The following is a 20638-nucleotide window of genomic DNA, read 5'->3' on the forward strand; positions in this document are numbered from 1 at the left end:
TATAATTTTAACTTGGAATTTACCAAAAACTATATTAAACCATAATTGTATAAATAACGAAATAACAATAGAAGGAAACAATATAATAAAAATCTTTAATTGTTCATTGCAAATTAATGAAATTTCAATTTCAAACAATATGTTAGATTATACTCAAAGCATTTACGTAAGCAATGATGTTATAAAATTAGAACCACTTTCGTTTGTACAAACGAAACAAATTATAAATGCACATACAAAATTTAACAATGTATTCCAGATAATTACAATAACCATATTTGTAATCATATTAATAAGTTTAACACTGTATTTGACATATAAGTTCAAAAGCATACCTAAGAAATTAATTATAAAATATAAAAAACCCAAAGTAGAAGAAACACCTACAATAATAGGAGATATACCAATTGTAAAAGAAGAAAATGTTACACTATATCCAAACTTAAACACCTGAGGACAGGCACTTTTCTAATGGTTGGGGGAGTGACATATCCATAGTCGCACCCACCCTTTAACATAACTTAGCACATAAGCATAAGCACAATTATAAACATTTCTAATATTGTAAACAAAGAGCCTGGTGATAACATCGACATTGGTCAAGATCAAACTGTCCCCCTTTGGTAGACATAAACAATTCACCCTAAATATCACGCCACTGTCAATGTTCCCATCAGAGTACTATCCCACGCATAATTGCTGACGCAGCTCAAACTTCACTCAATTTTGACTCAAACTCTCTCAAAGCGAAGTTTGCTAAGCGACCGCAACAGTTAGATAAATCAGTTCTTATTCGGGAAGCAAATCTGAATGTACTCAACAAAAGTAGCCGTTAAGTGAAAATAATAAATTGAAATATATTTTTTATAGTAACCTAACGTGTAAAACTTAATTATATATATATATATATAAACACACAAACACAGTCACTCTGAATGCTATATTTCCTCTTTGCATTTGCGAAAACTTTTGTAAAATGACAAAAATATGCCCATTAAAATGAGCAAATGTTGGAATTTATGTACATTAGAGAAGGCGGCAAACACAGAGAGAGAAAGCACATCTCTCACAAGGGATGCTCTTTTATTTGCCTGTGAGAGTTAGGGTGCTGGAGCTTTATGTTGCGCTTTTTTGCAGTGCCACGCCATCGTCCATTCAACCAAAACTCATTCATCTTGTTCTGCATGCGCCAGCAAACAGTAAACAAGAAATATGAGAGAGATGCGAGTGAAAGAGAATATATCTGGGAAATAACGTTTTGCAGTAGGCCATTTGCATTTGTCAGACGCAGAGCAAACAATTATCGTGACCTTAATCAGATTGGCGTGGCCACTTAAAAGCCTGATAATTCCATTGCTTAAATGCGCTAGTTGAACTGATAGGCCTTCAAACTTCAGGAAACTTTAAATGCTGCCAAGCAAAGTTCGATTGGATTATGCGAACTTGATGTAGTGAAAAAGTTTTCAATTTTAATAAAAATATTGAAGACACGGCATGTTCTGCAGACTGACAAATGAGTATGCCAAGATTGACTCGGATTATGATATTGATTAAGAAAATGCATGTCTTGTGGAATGGAAGATGTATTCTAACTGCCTTGCTGGTTTTATGACCATCCGTAAAACATTTGCTACATTTAATAATTTACATTCATTTTCTATATATATACAAAAACTCACCGTAACCAGCTATATAACAGCAACAAGCTCGTAAAGGAATTCGTATTATCGATGACATATCCAAACTTGGTGGAATTCATTGTCTAGTTGGACGAAATTACCAAGCAACTAGAATCAAAATAAAATAGTTGTTGAATATGTTGTTTTTTAGAAAAGTTTATGAGTGGTTGTCTACTTAGTCGAACATTTGCGACAACATAGGAAGTTTTCTACATGGACATATTTTTATGTACTTATAACAAGCTGTGAAACGCTCGAAACTCTCCACTTTGGCTTGTGTTGGCTTTCCTTTGCTCTGCCTAGTTGACTGCTTTCTGTTTTCAGTTTTTTTTATTGTCCTCTTTTTTAAAATGTTTTTAAGCTGTTCGTCTTCTATACAACTTTTTCGCCTGACAATTGTTATTGACGATTTTTTAGCCGTTGTTGTTGGTTATTGTTACTACCCTTATAATCGATTTTCATTGCAGCCCAGCACAGGCAGGTTATTTTTGTTCACACTTGAGCATTGTTAGTCTGCTAGTCGCCACTTTGTGCGTAAGGCGCCCGTTTTATATTTTGGCCCATTGGTTACATGTAATAATAATCTAAGTCAACGGAATATATTCATTTTATTTTTTTATATTAATTCATAAATAAATAGAATTTAACTTTAGTGAGCATCCCATCCATTGTTTAAAATATTTTGGAAATTTTCCCCAAACTATTGACAAATTATTTTGTTCCTGCCATATAATTTTAAACTTTGCTTTGCACGATTGCAGCTGAAAATGTCTTTTCAATTACTTTTGATATTTCTCTGCACCATGAATTGCTACATGTAAAAATTGATTTCAACAAAAATCAAAATTGACATAAATAATATGGACTGTCTCTCCTGCAGACTACAAACCTGACTGTCTGGCAGGTCAATAATTAAAAATCAAGCTGCTATGTGAAGTAAAACACATTCAAGTTTTTAAATGAAAACAATTTAAGTTGTTAAATCAGTGTTCTGCAGATATCGGCTCAACGATTGCCTAAGATATAGGTCGCAATTGTGTGTGCTTAAAAGCTGCTAAAAGTCCGTTGTGATAAGCTTGCTTACAAAATAAATTTCGACGTACTTATTTGCTATAACCTACGAGGATTGCTGATTTAAAATGGTATTCGTATTTTGTAATAATTTGTTAGATATTGGACTTTTATAATCGGAGGAATGGTGTTTTATATCTTTACTTAAAAGATGATTTGAAACTTTCGCTTTATGCCCAAAATGTCGACTCACTGCAGATAGAAGAGACGAATCCTTTTGCTGGAAAAGTGAAATTTAATATGGCGGCATGTTTTTAGACTGCCTGTGTTGTGTGCATTTGTATTTGTAAGCGTCTAATAGGCTTTGCGGCAAATAAAACAAAAGAAAAAATCTTTCGCCGCATATGTGTGCATAGTGCCCTATTAAGTATTCTATACTTTTGGTGTGGCTACAGCCTTGCGGCTCTTAAGCGGCTTTTGGCAAATGGTTTTTGGCCAATTCTTAAAAATTTTCGAAAATGCGACGGCTTTTCACGCCTTGTAATATATGCAATACAAATCTTTACCAACGGGTGGAGACTTTAATACATATGGGAACATGTACATACAGAGTAACTTATTTACATATATGTGCAAATGTATGAATATACCTGCATATGTGTATTAATCTGTTAGGACCTAAGGGCAATGTAAAATCTAATTTAAGACCGTAATAAATTTGTTGGGTGTTGGTGCTTAAAAATGAGTTGCCAGCTTAAATATAGCGCCGTTGGTTATTTGTTTTTACCCAATTCATTTTTGGAAAGGCAGTAGCTTCTGTTTGGCTTATTTATTAATTTGTTGGCCTACCCGCGGGGCTTATTGAAGGCAGAACTCTGTACCGCTACAAAATAAAACTGATAAGTTCTTTGCAGAAACAAATTTATATTGCATAGATAATCAGATGGCGCGTGCATCATCATTAACATCATCAAGCGTCAAGATTTCCAAAGCACTTAAACCCTTTTGTTCGTTACACAAAAGCAAGGACAGAGGTTGTTCCTCCCTTTTGTCTATGAAACTCGCCGTAGCGGCTGCTGCATCAAATTTTCTGCTGCTGGCGAAAATTTTTGTTGAAATTTTTGGGCCCAGCCACAAATCTGAGTGAACCAAAATTTACGCAGCTACTTAAAAACTATGCTCTTGCCTGCGGGCATAGCATGGCTTGAGACTTGGTAAACGTAGCGAGAACCCGCACTGTAATCCAATTCAAGAAGTTGCCTCAGTGAAAAGTTCCGGGGGAGTTAAGAAAGAAAACGCAGCCGGCTGTCTGCGCAAATTTGGCGTAAATTTAATTTTCAAATAAACTGCAATGCGCCAGAAGGGCTTTGCCGCTAGCATAACACCCTGTTTTCAGACAGTCTCTTAAAAAAATATGCAAGGTAAAGGTCTGGAAATATATTCAATGCATTGCATTTACATCTTGTTATCGCTTGATTAATTGTCATTGTCCGTGGCGGGCCGTGAATTGGGAAAGGAGAGGGAAGTGGCTCTTGGTACGTGTCAGTGTCTTTCAAATGCATAAAAATTACATGGGGACGAACTTCAAAAGCAGAAAGTTATGGTGACTGGCATCGCCGCTGCTGCTGTAGTAATTTGGTGATAAGTTTGCGTGAGTTGCTTGTAATTAAATGTACCTCCTATAGCCTCGTTTGGCGACAATTCTTAAATAAGTACGTAAACAACATGTTTCAAAACTCCCATTTTGTTAAGGCCCAACAGATTTTTATATATAATGACTTTTTGTAGTTGGCTTAGAATTTTTATAAAGCTTGGAAATGCAGTCATCCGTAAAAATCATGGTAAACCACGCCCATAGAAATACCCATTTTCAACTTTGTCAAAACTTAAGCGATTTTCTTGATGATTGATTCTTTAATCGCAATATTTCGTGAAAAATTATAATCTAATTATCCCGAGACCAACTCATTTAAGAGTGCTTATAAATTATAAAATAAATTGTATAAATGCTTAATAATTGCAAGCATTGCGGTCATTTATAAGCTCCTCAGGTATTTACTGCACAATTCGATAAAAAGTAAACACGTAACAAATGTCCGTAACTTTTAAGCACAAACAAAAATGAAGGTGAATGTTGCAAATTTGTAACTCATTTTAGACGCAAATTAAGTTTCTGGGGCTACCAAGGCAACGCCCCGGGCAGACCTTTAATGTGGACCGCATAAATTTTCCAATTTATTTTGTGTCGGCAGGTGGTACTAGGAAGGCCATTAAAGTAAAAGGGCTCCCCTACTTAGAGAGAAAAAGGCGGCCTAACGGCTATATAAGCACAGTAAATTAGCATTGGACATGGTGGTTATTTTACTACAACGCACCCAACAAAATGTTTCCGCCGGTTTTGCTGCTGGTGGTATTGGGGTTGTTGGGGCTGTTTAGCTCCCGTCTGGGCGAGCAACTATATTTCACAACCAAATTTTCAATGGCAACCATTTTTATGAATATTTTTTATATTCCAGTAGATAAGATAATTCATAATGTTTTGCTTTTATAAGTAGTTCGTTTTCTTTCACTGAAAGGATATGAAGTTTTCATCCACTGGCTTTCATGAAATTTTTTTTTTAATTATTTATTTACCAGCTTTAAGACATAGGCCATCGAGCATACTAAAACATTCATAGTTGGTGTTATACACAGTTTATAAATATTTTTTAATGGGACTAACTTTATACTTTATTCTGTTTCATTGCAGGTAATAGAATACAAAAGATGTAATCCACTTGGAGTTTTGTAAATCATCTTCAGAAAAAAACAAAAGCGGTGGGTCAGGCCTGCCAAGAACCAAAGCGTATTATGCCGAACAGTTTTCTAGTATAAAACAATTAAATCCAACAATGGTAACAATTTATTTAGACCTATATTGTTTTACTTGATATAGATAAATCTAGGAAAGAATGATTTAAACATTTAATTAAGACCCTAACACCCGTAAATAAGCGAGTGCCAGCGGCACACACATAATTTTACATGCTGAATTGTTTATTCGAGGGCCAACTTTTTTTTATGGTTTGCTTTTGCTCAATCAAGGACAATGCTGATTTCCTGCAACTTAAATAGCCAACCAACTTTTGTTGGTTGTCCAGTTACCTCGTTCACTTGTTCAAACTAGCATGAACAATTTTTGGATCTACACTTATATCTATTCTATCGTTGCCCTGATTGCGGTATTGCAGAGCGTTTTTTATATCATAATAATTTGTACGCTTTTTAGAAAGCTTTAAACTAGCATGAACAATTTTTGGACCTAAGCTTATATCTATTCTATCGTTGCCCTTATTGCGGTATTGCAGAGCGTTTTTATAACATAATAATTTGTACGCTCTTTAGAAAGCTTTAAATGTGCCTCCTCTTCATCATTCACGTTCAATCACATTACGAGCAACAGGAACAGGAAACCATGTTTGCTTATTCATTGTTTTTTGCTGCTTGCTTTTCAAGTGGCACACTCAGCTTATTAGTGCAACCCACTTAAGGCAAACAAAGCCAAGCTAAACTGTTAATCGCCTGCAACACCTAAGACAAACATGAGCAGTCCCAGGAAAGACAGTCATTCAGAGAGGTAGCGTAGCGCCAGAGGACCTTGCAATAATTGCACGCAGAGCTTGACTCTTTTACCTACCCCCTCCAATAGGGAACCTGCATTGTTTGCACTCGGCCACGTGAATGCGTATGCAGCCAGGCAATCGGGGACAGGCAAACAAGCAACACCAACTCGCAACATGACGCCCACTTTGTTTGGATTCGGAGTGGGCTCTGGTTTCGTGTTGTTTTACGTATAAGCCCAGCTGATTTTGGAAGCACCTCAAGCTTATCTTGATGGACTGCCAATTGGCAAATGCAATTGCAGTCATTTGCTACCTGACGATGGCAGCAACAACAACAATCTAACAACAGATACTGCATCCATTTTCCGTGTCTTTCTTATTTCCACTTGCATACTACTGGTTCTAAAGGCAGATGAAAAAGAATAATGAATGCGAATTCGCATAAAATCTCAATGCTCGTTTACTTTGAAAAACGAAGCAACAATAAACTGGTCACATAACAATATAACTATTACAACAGAGCATGTTTTACTTACGAACAGCAAATTGTAACATATGAGCATATTTTAGAAATACAATTGCAGCAATATAAAAATATGTAAATATAAGCAAATATAGCGTTGTGCAATATAAGAGCTCCATTTGACGATTTGTCAGTTTACAACGCCCTGGGTTATGCAATTTTGTTTACGCCCCAAAAAAAAAAAAAAAAAACAAAAAAAAAAAAAAAAAAAAAAAAAAAAAATTTCTACTTTATGGTAAATCAGATTATGGGCGCTCTACACCAGACACTCATACATACCCACCCAAAGGCTGAACTCTGTTAAAACTTCAGTAGCATAATTGTAGATTGTTTTATTCGCAGCTGCATATTTTAGTTATTTTTATTGTTGGTTTAGCAGTTAGATTTATTGCATATTTGATGTCATGGAGCAAATTGCTTACATACCATGGGTGAAGCCAACAAGTTGAGCTGTACAATATCAATTTTCTTTTTGGGTGAGTTCGTTTAATTTTTATGCAATGTATGCAAAAAATTAGAATACTACATTGTGGAAGATCTTTTATTGTTGTCAGTTATATATATTTTCAATTATAAATGAAAAATTTTATTTGAAATTTGTCAAATTTTTTAGAGCTTATGTGAACTGCACATTGTAATTGCCCTTTACAATTGACCACAGACAAGCTTATATTCATATTGTATGGACTTGTATAGTATAGTAGTCTAACAATAGGTTATTTTAAAAACATCAAGTATAATTAATGCACATTTATTTTATTCTACATAAAAACCATTTGTTTGTCGGTTCGACGATTTACACGAAGAAGCCATTTAATACCTTAAATTTGTAACAAATCGCTTACAATAATTCGCAGATGGCACTTCAAATAAAATAAATTATAGACACATCGAAACGAAAACTCGCACACTTACATACACACACACACTCACACATAGACACAACAACACACAAACGGTATCGATATGGAAAAAATGTTGGCTAAAAATAACACGAAAAAACGACAGGACTAAATAAAAAAAAGGGAAACTGGGGCGCACAGCTGTTCAGGGAAATGGCAATGGACGAAATTCCCTTTACAATGGCCTCTTCTCAGAGTGCCTATGCCGCAGCCATCCGAGCAAAAACAAGGCAGAAACTTTGATGAATTTCAACGAGCTGTTGAAAGGGAATTATTGATCTATGTACATTAATAATATGTAAGCTATATAAGTAGTACACAGATTAAATAAGAAAAAACAAAGTGTAAGTGTGATGAATATGAACCAAGTGGCATTGCACTGATACAATAACTCCAAAATTTTAAGTTTCTCCATAACTAAACAAGTAAGAGGTTCTAGTCGGGAGCTTCCGACTAGGGAATACCCTGAACCCTCTTATTTCAACACCAAATGCGGTTCGTGCTACGCGTTTGTTTGAAGTAATAAAGATAAATTTAAAAAAAAAAAAAAATAAGTTTCCTTGGCAGGGTTCGAATACGCAACAAACCGCATCACTTGCTAACGACTCTACTCAACAGCCACACCAATAATTGAGTCTTGTACGAATTAAAATAGCAGCACAGCTAATACGGGTTCTAAGATCGTTGCGTTCATACATCCGGACGGTCGGACCTACATCCGGACAGACAGTCGGACATGGCTAGATCGACTTTATGGGGCTATTTATACTTTATGGGGACGGAGATGCTTCCTTCTGCCTTTTACATACATTTGCACAAAAAAATTATACCCTTTTTAGCCATTTTTAATGGGATTAGCGTTTAAAAAACGTGCTTTAAGCTACGTACGCAGAACCGTCTGTAACTTAAACAAAAACTTATTAACAAAAAATGAGTCACTGTTGCCTGCCCGTTTTTAATTCAAAGCAGGCCGCACTTATATAGCAGAAAATTCACATTTATATTTACAAAACATCTAGCTCGCTCATATACACGCGAACTAAGCTCATGTGCTTATATGGAAGAGAGGAAATGATGTGTCATCCACTTATTGTGGTATGCGTGACTAGCCGCAGAGTCATCTAAAACCCTTACCCAAGCAGCATGTGTGTAATTGCATATCACATATGGCTGTCGTAGTCCTGGTTTTCTGCTTTCATTGCAGTTAACAAATATAACGTATATCCAACAGTAACAGGCTAGCGAAACACATTTTGGTAGTGAGGGCGGGCGGGGTGCTGGTTTGAGTTGATGAAATTGGCATACGTCCGAGAGCGAAAATTAAATTCAACATTTTACGGTTTTTTGGTCTTAACAAGTAAGAGTCGGGAGTTCCCAACTAGGGGATACCCTGAACCCTCTTATTCCAACACCAAATGCAGCACGCTCTACGCGCTCGTTTGTAGTAATAAAGATAAATAAAATACTTTGGCAGGGCTCGAACTCGCAAATAACCGCACAACTTGCCACCGCCTCTACTCAACAGCCTCATCTATAATTGAGTTTTGTTGAGAAAAAAACTAATTGAGATAGCAGCAGTGAAAACAATACAATCGAAGTCGAAGCAGACGCGCATGAATGTGTGTCTGCACATGCATTCTTGGATTTTGCGTCGCAGCGGGAAGGTGGCGATAGGTATAAAATGAAAGATACTTGATATATATATACTATTCTAGAGTACGGACAGACAGACGGACATGGCTAGATCGATTTGGCTGTTGATGCTGATCTATATTCTTTATGGGGTCGGAGATGCTTTCTTCTGCCTGTTACATACATATACATTTCGCACCAATACATTATACCCTTTTTACCCATTTTCAATGGGGTCAGGGTATAATAATGGGACGGCCAATAGCAGCACAACAACGTAAACATATGTATTCGTTGTTGCATTTTGTTGTGTGTGTATGTGTGTATGTGCTGAACTCTACAATTTGCTATTTTACTGACTGTTTTTTTTTAAACGGAATAAAACTATATCATATAAATGTTTATCATATACAAAATAAAAAAATTTAGCTGTGCAAATCCACATTTACAACAGGAACTGGGGCGTGTCTGACTCTACATAGAATATATGTAATATTCCATTCATTCTTTAGAGGCTATTGATTTTCAATCTCCGTATTTTTAATTGCTTTTGTTATGAACAGTTACAAATTTTTAACTTACCATTTTCTTGTGTCATACGTTCGCTTGAATAAAATATTAAATATTCTGTCGAAACGACCAAAATGAAACAGCGCCCAATTGCAGATAAATTGTGCTTAGCTGTTGCCGACATACATCGCGGACAGTCATGGTAACAGAAACACACACGTACACTCTCCAGATGGACAATTTTACGGTAATTACCTTTTTACCATGTTGGCATTGGAGCAAATTTCATTATTAACATTAAGCTCAACCCACTGTCTATTCAGCTGTTGTTGTTATTGTGGGAAAATAAGCCACGGCGGGAATTGCCGCTGTCATTGTCGTTGTTGCTGGCATTCGTTTGCGACGACTTTACATGCAAGCGAGTGCCAAAAATTTGTACAATTTTCAGGCGATGCCGCACAAGCGTTTCCCATGTGCACCGAATGTGAATGCCATATAAATAAAGCAACAGCAATATCAACCACACGACAGGGGTGCAACGCAAAAAGGTAATTTTGCGAGTGGGAATTTTTAGTCCAACAGCAACAAAAATGGTGAACAACAATTACAACTAATTCTGGCAGCGGTTTTGTGGTACTGGTGGTGAAGGCAATGGTTAACCTAAAGTAAAACTGCGAAAAACATTTGCGTTTGACAATTGCCGAGAGTACGGCGAGAGAAAAAGTGGAGTTGGATAACAATTAATAACAAGTAAGAGGTTCTAGTCGGGAGGTCCCGTCTATGCCCTGAACCCTCTTATTCCAACACCAATTTCAGTTCTCGCTACGCGTTGTTTTGCTTTAGTAGATAAAATTTAACGAGAAAGAAAGTCTATCATGCCGAAGATCTAAGACCCTTGTAGAACCACCCTTTTTATAATGCTTATAGTGCTTTGCCCGTATCTAAGAAGCACAGGGAAATTATTTAATGCCGAGTTTGGTCAAGATATCTTCATAAACAAAACAGGTTTTAATAGTCAAAAACCTAGTTTTCGACCGATCATTCCTATGGCAGCTATATGATAAAGTATATGATCAAGAATATATATACTTTATGGGGCGTCTATGCGTGACACATTTCACGACAAAATTATAATACCCTCTGCAAGGGTATAAAAAAAATAATGAGTTCCCTTGGCAGGGTTCGAACTCGCAAATAACCGCACGATTTGCCACCGTCTCTATTCAACAGCCACACCAGCTGCAAAAAAAAAAAATAGTGTCGCGACAGACAACCCCACTTTCCACCGCCTCTACTCAACAACCACCCCAATAATTGAGTCTTCGTGAGAAAAAAAAAAACAATTAAAATAGTAGCACAAAAAAACAAAACAATCGAAATTGCAATGCTGTTGATATAATTCGAAGCATACGCGCATGAATGTGTCTGTGTACATGTACACAGAAATTCTTGCAATTCGCGCTGGTGCCACAAACACGTGTTTCTTAACTGATCTTTATGAAATTATCTATAGTATATCTTATTGTACCATAGAATATTTGTGTATTCTTAAAAAGTCTTTTGCATTAAAATTGTAGCTTAAATCGGTGGGATATATAAGTTGGGTTATTAACTTGATTTATAAGTAGCTATGAGGTAATAGCGGGGAGGTGCCGATAGGTATAAAATGAAAGATACTTGATATATATATATACTATTATAGAGTAAACATGTCACTTTTGGTGATTCTAGCTCTTATTATATACCCAAATTTGCTCAAAAAACAGGATTTTGACATCGGTTTTTATCTACTGCTTGGAAACGGAGTAATTTATCGATTATCGGAGTCGATCTGTGCATGGACTTTGAGGACCTACAGCTTAAATTTCACGTCTTTAGCTCTTATAGTTTCTAAGATCCTTGCGTTCATACATACAAACGGAAGGACGGACAGACAGACGGACATGGCTAGATCGACTTTATGTGGCTATTTATACTTCATGGGGTCAGAGATGCTTCCTCCTGCCTGTTGCATACATTTGCACAAACACATTATACCCTTTTTAACCATTTTCAATGGGTTCAGGGTATATAAATATAAATAACCGTTTAGAAAATATTTGAAAGAGCCAAAGGCTTAAGCACAATAAGCATATAGCATATACTAGGCGTCTTTCGCCTTTACAAGATTATTAAACTGTGATTAATAATAATTATATTGGAATCATTTATAATTTCACTGTTTTTATCTCGAAGAGAAATTAATGGTTCTTCTCAGGTTAATCCTAAGCACTAAATAATTATTTACTGCAAAGTACTTAGGATTACTGCAAAGTAAATAATTATTTGCTTTATCTAATCCCCCTCCGCAAATATATTTGAAAGACAGACCTAATCAGCATAATATTCATTTAATTCAGAATCAATGCAACTGAATAAAAAAAATAGGCTGAGAGAGAAGGAAGACCCATTACCATGTAGATTGCAGGGTTTGGTGTTTCGGGCCTTTATGGAAGATGGTCCGTTTTCTTTTGGCAGTGAAGTAAGAACAATAACAATTAAGTGGAACTGCTACAACAACAAAAATACAAAAAGAAATTGTCAAACAATTGTACCCAACTTATACAGGAAACTTTGCCAAAGTCAATGCTGCTGATGTTACGGAGTTAGTCATAATAACTTAAATCAGAACAAAGAGAATCATTACAACAACAAACAAATCATTCCATCTTTGCATCTCATTCCACAATTTTGTGTATCCAAGGCATACGCATTTTTAATTTCCACACAGTTTATCACTGCTTCCTTTTCAATTTCGTCGCAAGAGTTGCCATTCAATGCCATTCCGTTAGCTTCCGTTTTATTGGTATGGATCCCGAGACTAGGACTCTGTATCTCTGCCGTTCTGCGGTTTGTAATTGCTAATATCCGCCTTTAATTAAGCAGCTTCCTTTTCAACATTGTGCTACAGACTGTTTCGGTCTGTGAACTGTTCCCTGAGTTGGCTTTTGGCTTCGGGATTTGTTTCTCTTTTTTGGCTTAGCATTTTCAAAAGGCTTCCTTTTCGTTTATGTATGTATATTTATTTTTTATATTTATGCGCCTTTGGGCACTGACTGTGCATACCAAATATTGTGATATTGACCCAAAACTCTGGCAGTCAGAATAATTTATAATTTATAACTTGAATTTTTTTGTTAAGCTTTAAGCCCAGCTTAAAGTGAAACTTAAATTATCTTTAAAGAAAAACTTATATAATTTTAAGCACTTTTAACCAAATAACCAAATGCAATGTCGTGCGTATGCAAAAACCAAATAAGTGTCAACGAATTGGTCAGTCTGTGGCGTAGTCGCTTGCCCCTGCATCAATAAAGATACACGGAGCATATCGAGTGCCTTGGTCCAATGCCTCACCATGCCATATGCGCCGTAACGTATGCAATGTGTAATGCGAGCCGGTGACGATAGCTAATAGCAATAGCAACAACCACAACAGCAAAGGCAACACGTTTGATTGGGGTCAAATCCACATGGCAGAACCAACAACAACAACTCCAAATGGTCACTGCCATTTTTCGACTGTTTTTTCCTCGGTGCAATCTTTGTTGTTTGGCTGTATTATTTTTTGAGCTGCTGTAATGGAGCAAATGGTCGGTACGGAGGGCAGATAGTTGAGATGGGAAAAGAAGACACTGTATTTCATTCTGCAATTATAAACAAATGTCGACTCCTTGCGCAAAAACGGGCGTATGTTTATAAAGGTTGCAATTTTGAAAAATTAATGTTTAATCGCACGGTTCCAATACAAAGATGATAAAATAATGACGACACTTAGATCATTTTATGCTCCAATGATTGTTGGCTAAAAAAAAGTGTACATTTGATAGAACATCCTATACATATTAAAAATGGGTAAAAATTACATACAAAAAAAAGGTAAAAGTAACTGAAACCGTTCACATGAGACATTAAATGATTGTTTCGCTAGCACAAAACAGAATAACATTTCTGGAACACTATAAGGTTGTAATGTGTTGAGCACGTCCTATATTGCAGAGCTCGATAGCACTGAGTACCACTGAACATGAATACCATTATCTTGTGACTAACCTGTTTCATTACAGACTACTCGCAAGGAAAGGGCTATGATTAATAACATCTCACTTGGGTTATAGTTTGCGCCATTCAAACCGTCGAATCAAATTGGTATTGTTCACGCATAAGTGCCAGTAAGTTAGCTCAATCTCATCACTGCAATTGAGTTTTGTTGTCCATACGACAGCAACAATAATATTAAAAAATAAATTAGGTACCTTATCAGTTGCTGCTAAGAGGCTTAGTCAAGTTGTTTTCCTAGTATTTGCTGTTGCCAAAATGAATGCAAAATATATGCAAGGCTTGGACAGTTGTGAATGGTCGGAGACAGCCTACCAATTGGTACATTTAAATGTTTTATACACACCCTCAAACACACATATACATATTTATATTAAAGCCGAATATGCAAAGCCGTTGAGCTACTGTTGGTAGTACTTGAGTTGAAAGGTGATTTCGATTGCACTTTTATTGGTGTAAACTGAAATACTTAGTGCCAGTTTATAACTACGACAGAACACATATTTTGTACAACTATAAACTGCCTACAAGTGGCTGGCATTATTGTATAGGATGACGTTGTTGTATCCTGTTGACTTGGCTTTAAGGCCCAAGTGCTGAGTCGAAGCTAAGTAACATTATTGCATAAGCATTGACCGTCAGGTACCTTGTACTCTATCGTGCATTTTAACTAGTTGCATTTGTTTTGCTATGTCTGTTTAAGCGTTAAGTTTATTGTGACAATCGGCTCACACGCTTTTCTTTGGCTTTGCTTTAGTTGGCTTGGGAATTAAATTCTAGTTAAAGCACCAATCGGAGGTTCAAAGTAATCTGAAAAACTGCAAGCTGATACTTTCTAACTTCTACTCAGCATATCATCGCCAGAAACAACAAATACAATACTCTTCAGCTGATGCATCCACTACTACAGAGCAGGTACATCTTACTTGCATTGCCCTATTTATTGCTCTAACAGCAACCAACTGTTGACGTTTTAGACTGTCGCCACTTTTTCAACGATTACTCAGCTTTACGATTCATTAAACCCTTTTGTAGCCAGCTGAATGGATTAAAATGAAGGCGCAGCCTGGTTTCTTTCTACTGAGACTAAGTACACTAGTGTTGCTCACTTTGACGGTCAGTAACAGCGTAGCTGCTATTCGAGCTTTTTTCTTCCTATCACAAATATAGAATTGGTTGTTGGTTCATAAAAAAATATTTTTATTTATCGGCAGAAGTCGAAGCAGAGGAGCTGACGAATTATCAAAAATTCATCTGCCAAAAGAATAGGTGACGTGTCTGCTGTTTCCTTTTAAGATTATGTATGTGCTCCTGGAAAATTACAGCAACAGCTTCATATACATAAACACATTTCATGTCAAGCTGCGCAAAATAAAATCATATTTTAGATGAAAAACAACCACTAGCATAAGCTATCGCACACTCCTGCTCCTCCTGTTACAACTCAGCAACCCAAAATTTATGCAAATTTTAAGGTGGGGGAACTATTTCTAGGTTCACACAAAATGGCCAGTATGTAACCGTGTTTATGTCTATCTCAAATTTTTGTGTTCACTGACGGATAGAGAAGACGGACACAAAACCAATTTTATATTGTTGTTATGTAATCTTTTGCCTATCTTTATGCTTGTATTTTTTGTTACTTTGTGTTACCCGCTATATGTCGGCAATGTTATCCTGCTTATTGCCATTTATTGATTGCCGCGTGTCTGCCATGGCTGGCAGGAGCCTGGCACTGGAACTCTCATTAATATTAACGTCTGTAGGCAAACAACCCGTTGTGCAATTTAGGCTCATTTGTGAAAACCATCAAAAAATTATACTTACAAGCAATATGTTTCTTATACGACCTAATGCCTGACACACACGTTGTTTTGTAGAAAGCAATTAGAGCATTTTTGGGACTGACATTCCAACTGAATTGCCTTTCAGATATTTTCAGACACTAAAGGAAAGCTAAACCTGCTTTGTGTACAATTTTGCGATAGCAATTTACGCATCGCACGTAAAATCCAAACAATACAATAAGGAGTTGACGGCCGAGATTGCCCAACTAGTAGACACCGTGTACTCAGCTTCACAGCGCGCATTTTTAGTCTCTAAAATGAATATATTGACTCAAATATTTTACAATATACTGTCCTTTCTTTAACAAGTGAAGTGAAATTTCTCTATCACATATTGAATACCAAAATGTTGGCAAAGCTTAGATTTTTACACCTTCGAGACTAACGCACATGCCAGTAAATTCAGTAAAGGCTGGGGCTGAAGTATATGTGTCAGAGCCAGAAAATGATTTATTGCCAATAAGCCTAGTCTTAGTTACAGCACTGAAAAAATGCAATGACTTTAAAAACTAAGGATAGAAAATATCTCACACCCACAAAGTGGTCGAAAGTTGCGTCCTCGTAGAGCGTTAAATTTATATATTATCATTGTCAGCATCATCATTTGCACAAAGTGTCATTTAGGTAAAAGAAACATCAGCAGCAACCATGGCAACGGAAACAAGGAGGCAACATGCCGCAAAATAACAAAACGAAGCGTAAAACAAAACAGGCAGCAACGAGAACGTCGCAATTTGCGTAAGGCGCACAAATGCCATCAAGTTCAAAGCTAATGGCTAGGGCGTTGTGGCGGATCCCAGAATTCGTGGATAGAACGACTGGAAAGCCTTGGTGGAATCGAACAGAACCGAAAAGGGAACACTGAATGCATATGGCAAGTGGCAAAGCTGTTTGTATAGCTAACAAAAGTAAAAGCACAGACAGTTCGAAGGAGTTTGGCGCTATTGGCGTAGCTGTTATGAGGGCTGACGCTGCAGCCGAAAGGCGACCAGAAATAATGTACGCATTAATTCCTCATTTAAATTCAACGGCGCGTACGAAGCATTAGTTGCGTCAAGCTTTCTACCTCCCCACCAACCAACCACCGACACATCATCCAGCAACCCTCGAGTATCTGCTGCTGCTTTTGTTGTGTGTAGCATACTTTCTGGCACTGCTACTGCGACAATTTTTCGCATTCAAGTGCTTCTCGATTGCTTAAGAGCGAATTCCGTTCCTGGGCGAAAGTGATCAACGTCGTTTTTCATTTCTCAGTTTCTCGCAGCTGTTTCCATTTTTGAAACTACTTATGTGAGAGACTGTTGCTGCTTGAGCAGTCGGCAACTTTTTAAATTAGCATAATGCCTGAAATTATGCAGCGCCTTTTGTGTCAGACACTTAAGTTGGTTTCCAGTTGTTTCTGCTGTTGATGTTGTGCCACTTTAAGTGCACTTTGCGCCACAAAAACAAACAACAGTTGCAACAGCAAACCCAACAACAATAACAGCGCGACATCAGCAGGGGGCGTTAGCTAAGTCCAGACGAGAGCCCAGAAGTAAATCAACGCATTACACTTTGTAATGTGGCTTCCAGTGGGTACAGGGGGTGATGTATGAGTGTATGTATACGCTTCTGCACAAAGCTCTGATAATGCCAATAATTCAATTATCCGTGTTGCTTTCTCTTGCTATGCTGCTTTTGCTGTTAGTCGGCTGTCGTTTGTCTTTGGCTTATTGTTATTGCCAAACCAACTGACTTGCTGATATTGGTTTTGCAACTCCTGATGATGCACTTGTATTGAGGAGTTAATAACAGCCAGATAACAAGTAGAAGCCACACAGTAAGACGTCAATGAAAATAATTGTTACAATAATCCAAAAAAGCACAAAATTTATCAATTGCTGTGATAGAGTCCTATTTTCTTACCATGATAATAACAAAGAAGAGCAAATAAACAAACTTTGCTAACCTCAAACTTTACATTTTGTACAACAACTATTTTGTTATATAATTGTTACTCATTAGGAAAATGCTTCAGATTAGTACGTAAGTTACCCAGTAGAACCTGAAAGACAGTTGGAAATGTCTGTAAGTCTATCTCATTTTTGTATGTCTCTTTCTCCCTTTCGCATTGTTCGGCTCCTCTTGCTCTGCTTAAAAGCTTCCCCAATGGTTAAGCTTAAAGTTCCTGGTCACGATGACATTAACTGTGGCTATAATTTCATTACGTTTCGTTCATTAAAACTTTCAAAATGGCAGCCCCCAAAAGAGGCGCAAAAAATTAAAGGAATGAAATGCTGAACACATCCCAAGGGCTTATGAAGCGAAACCCTGTGGAATTATGGCTCATTAAATGACATAATGCAGAGGAACAAACATACAAACTCAAAATTTGGAACATTGTGTGATTGTGCATAGCATGCTTTCCAGCAAGTAAGCAGCTGGTTCTCAGGGTAGAAAAAGAAACCGCAGTTGATGCCGCTGCTAGCTAGCGTCTGCTAATATCTTTCTAATACACATACACGCACAGAATATACATAAGCACAATCCCAGAGCTCAAAATAAAAAAAAAAAACAAAAAGACAGTAGAGAGCCTAAGACATATGCGGCATAAAAGACTTAACAAGATTTTTAGGCATAGTCGTCGACTTTGACGTGCCTCTTAACTGCCGCAGCGTCTTTTTCAATTACACACATAATTAAATATGTTGCGTCTGTCTCTTACTCACTACGTGTGGGCGTTAAATCCCGGGGAGCGTGTGACAGCCTAGGTAAACATTACATACAGTGTGCGTATGCGTGTGCAACAGCAAATACTTTAAATCTGTCCCAATTGTGCAATGGACTCAGCCTTAGCTCATATACCATTTTGTAGATTTTAATAAACACGCTGATAATTAAATTAAATTGACATTAGCATTCTCCTTTTCTGCTCATGTCTGTTTTCAAACTCTATTTGCTGTGGGCCGAATTCAATTTAATTTAAATAGAAACGCTTTAAGTCAAAAGAAAAACTTGAGAGTTTCAAATTGTGCAAACATTTCGTGTACTTAGTTTACTTCAATTTATTTGCTCAGTATCATTGTGCTGTTAAATATTTATTACTTTAGAGAATTGTATCGGCTAATAGAAAAAAATTTTTTAACGAATATTTTGAACCACTTGAAATCCGCCTTGGTAGGAGTGGTTGCTAATGTAAAAGTAGAAGCTATAACAGTATATATTTTTATTCATTCAGTTGGGAAAATAAGAATAAAAAGTATTCGTTTAAATATTCTCAACTATTAGAAATCGCAAAAATGAGTAGAACTAAGCCAAAAAAATAAATGATGTGGCACAATGTCGTACATAAGGTGTGAAACAGTCAGTATCTTATATAATGCGAATTAAAAACCGCAATATAAGAGCGAAAACTACGCACAGAGAATAATAATTGTAACAGAAAAATAACGCTAACATGAACGCATAGGAAATTACGATTATTTTATGAATCCAACTTGCGTCATAGATTAGGCCATTTGGCACTGACATATCCTTCGTGCGGATACGCCCATATTGTGCACTTGGCCCATAAATTGCCATCAAAATGTGTGCAAAGTTCAGCAGCAAAGATAAAACCCATCAACGCCGCCAATAAATTCTTATTAAATACAAATGAGCACTACAAAAGTTATTTTGCCCAGACTTTTTTGGGGTCCCCCATCTATGCGATTGTAGATTGACACCAGCTTTCGAATCTTAGCAAATACACATATGTGTTTCTTACACAGTTCCATCTTTATTTTTGTCTTGCGCCAGAATTAAAATAAACGTAACTTGAAGCATATTAACAGAATAACACCTTAAATCATTTCGACCACCGCAAAGTATCCAAACGTAGAAAAACTTTAAGGACTGATACCTTTTTAGTCAACATTTTTTATAAATGAAACAAAAATTTATTTTTTAAATAAAACAGTTGAAAGTATTTTTTGAAATTACTGTTTTTGGAACTAATTAACTTGAAATGTTTCCCACTTAGTTTCCTTACTTCTACAGGCAGACGGCTGTTATATCAATTGGCAAGTGCCCGAACTGTGCACCCACTAAACATCAATCATTGGCCCAAGGTACTCCATTGACTCGCCTGCAGGCATTCGCGTTTGGCTTCTGTTTCTCTTTGGGTGGCCGCCATGAGCAATTTGAAAATCGCGTCCTAATCTTTGTGCTGCTCTTCGTTGGCCAGGTGATTTGTTTGCAACGCCATTGGTGGCAGAGCGCATATTTCAAAATGCCATTTCTGATAGCATCCTACAGCCTCAGTCTCAGCTCTGCTCAGCGGCATTTGCATTTGTTTTGAGTGTGTCTTGCGTGTTTTGTGTATGTTTTGTCGGAAGTGTTTAAGCAATATATCAAATTCCGAACAGCGGGCATGCATGCTACATTTTAGTTAGATTTTTGCACAAAGATAGAGCTGCATTGTCTGACTGAAGTAGTAATGCTGGCCAGGAAATGGAAACTAAGTGCAATGGCCGCACATTAATCATGGCCTGCTTCTCCGCCTCATCCCCACCCACTGAAATCGTGTTGAGACGCCAACGCTGCAGTACTGATTCATAAACCATTTATAGTTTTCTGTTGTTTTTGCTCTGTTCGTAAATCGCACACGCAACTTGCTTGGCGAGTTGAAAGGGTTAAGAAATTTATGTGTTGCAATTCTTTTTTTTGATATAACACTTTAAGTGATTTACCGAGCATGGCAGGGGTCGGAATGGAAAGTAAAATAGCAAACCTTAGCCAATGTGGAATGCGCAGCTCCAACTACCCTAAGTGTCGATCCTGCGGCTATTCTATTTATTCCAGGTCATTTAATTTTACG

At 36.9% G+C, this 20638-nt stretch overlaps 2 protein-coding genes across 3 annotated transcripts in view; one reads left to right on the plus strand and one right to left on the minus strand.

Moving 5' to 3' along the window:
- Nucleotides 1–1752, minus strand: part of tun (N-terminal glutamine amidase tungus) — a 98063-nt gene extending 96311 nt beyond the window's left edge. Inside the window, exon 1 of the mRNA XM_070210093.1 lies at nucleotides 1680–1752. Coding sequence (XP_070066194.1) covers nucleotides 1680–1737 — 58 coding nt within the window. The 5' untranslated portion in view covers nucleotides 1738–1752. The remainder of the gene's footprint in view (nucleotides 1–1679) is intronic.
- luna overlaps nucleotides 1–20638 on the plus strand; it is a 76166-nt gene that overhangs the window by 47975 nt on the left and 7553 nt on the right. The window contains exon 3 of one of the 2 annotated variants that reach the window (XM_070210085.1): nucleotides 5440–5584. The exons of the other annotated variant lie outside the window; for it this stretch is intronic. Within the exon in view, the coding sequence (XP_070066186.1) occupies nucleotides 5582–5584 (3 nt within the window). The 5' untranslated portion in view covers nucleotides 5440–5581. The remainder of the gene's footprint in view (nucleotides 1–5439; nucleotides 5585–20638) is intronic. 2 annotated transcript variants of the gene reach the window in all.

The sequence above is a fragment of the Drosophila virilis genome, chromosome 5 (assembly GCF_030788295.1).
Source record: "Drosophila virilis strain 15010-1051.87 chromosome 5, Dvir_AGI_RSII-ME, whole genome shotgun sequence".
Lineage (NCBI taxonomy): Eukaryota > Metazoa > Arthropoda > Insecta > Diptera > Drosophilidae > Drosophila > Drosophila virilis.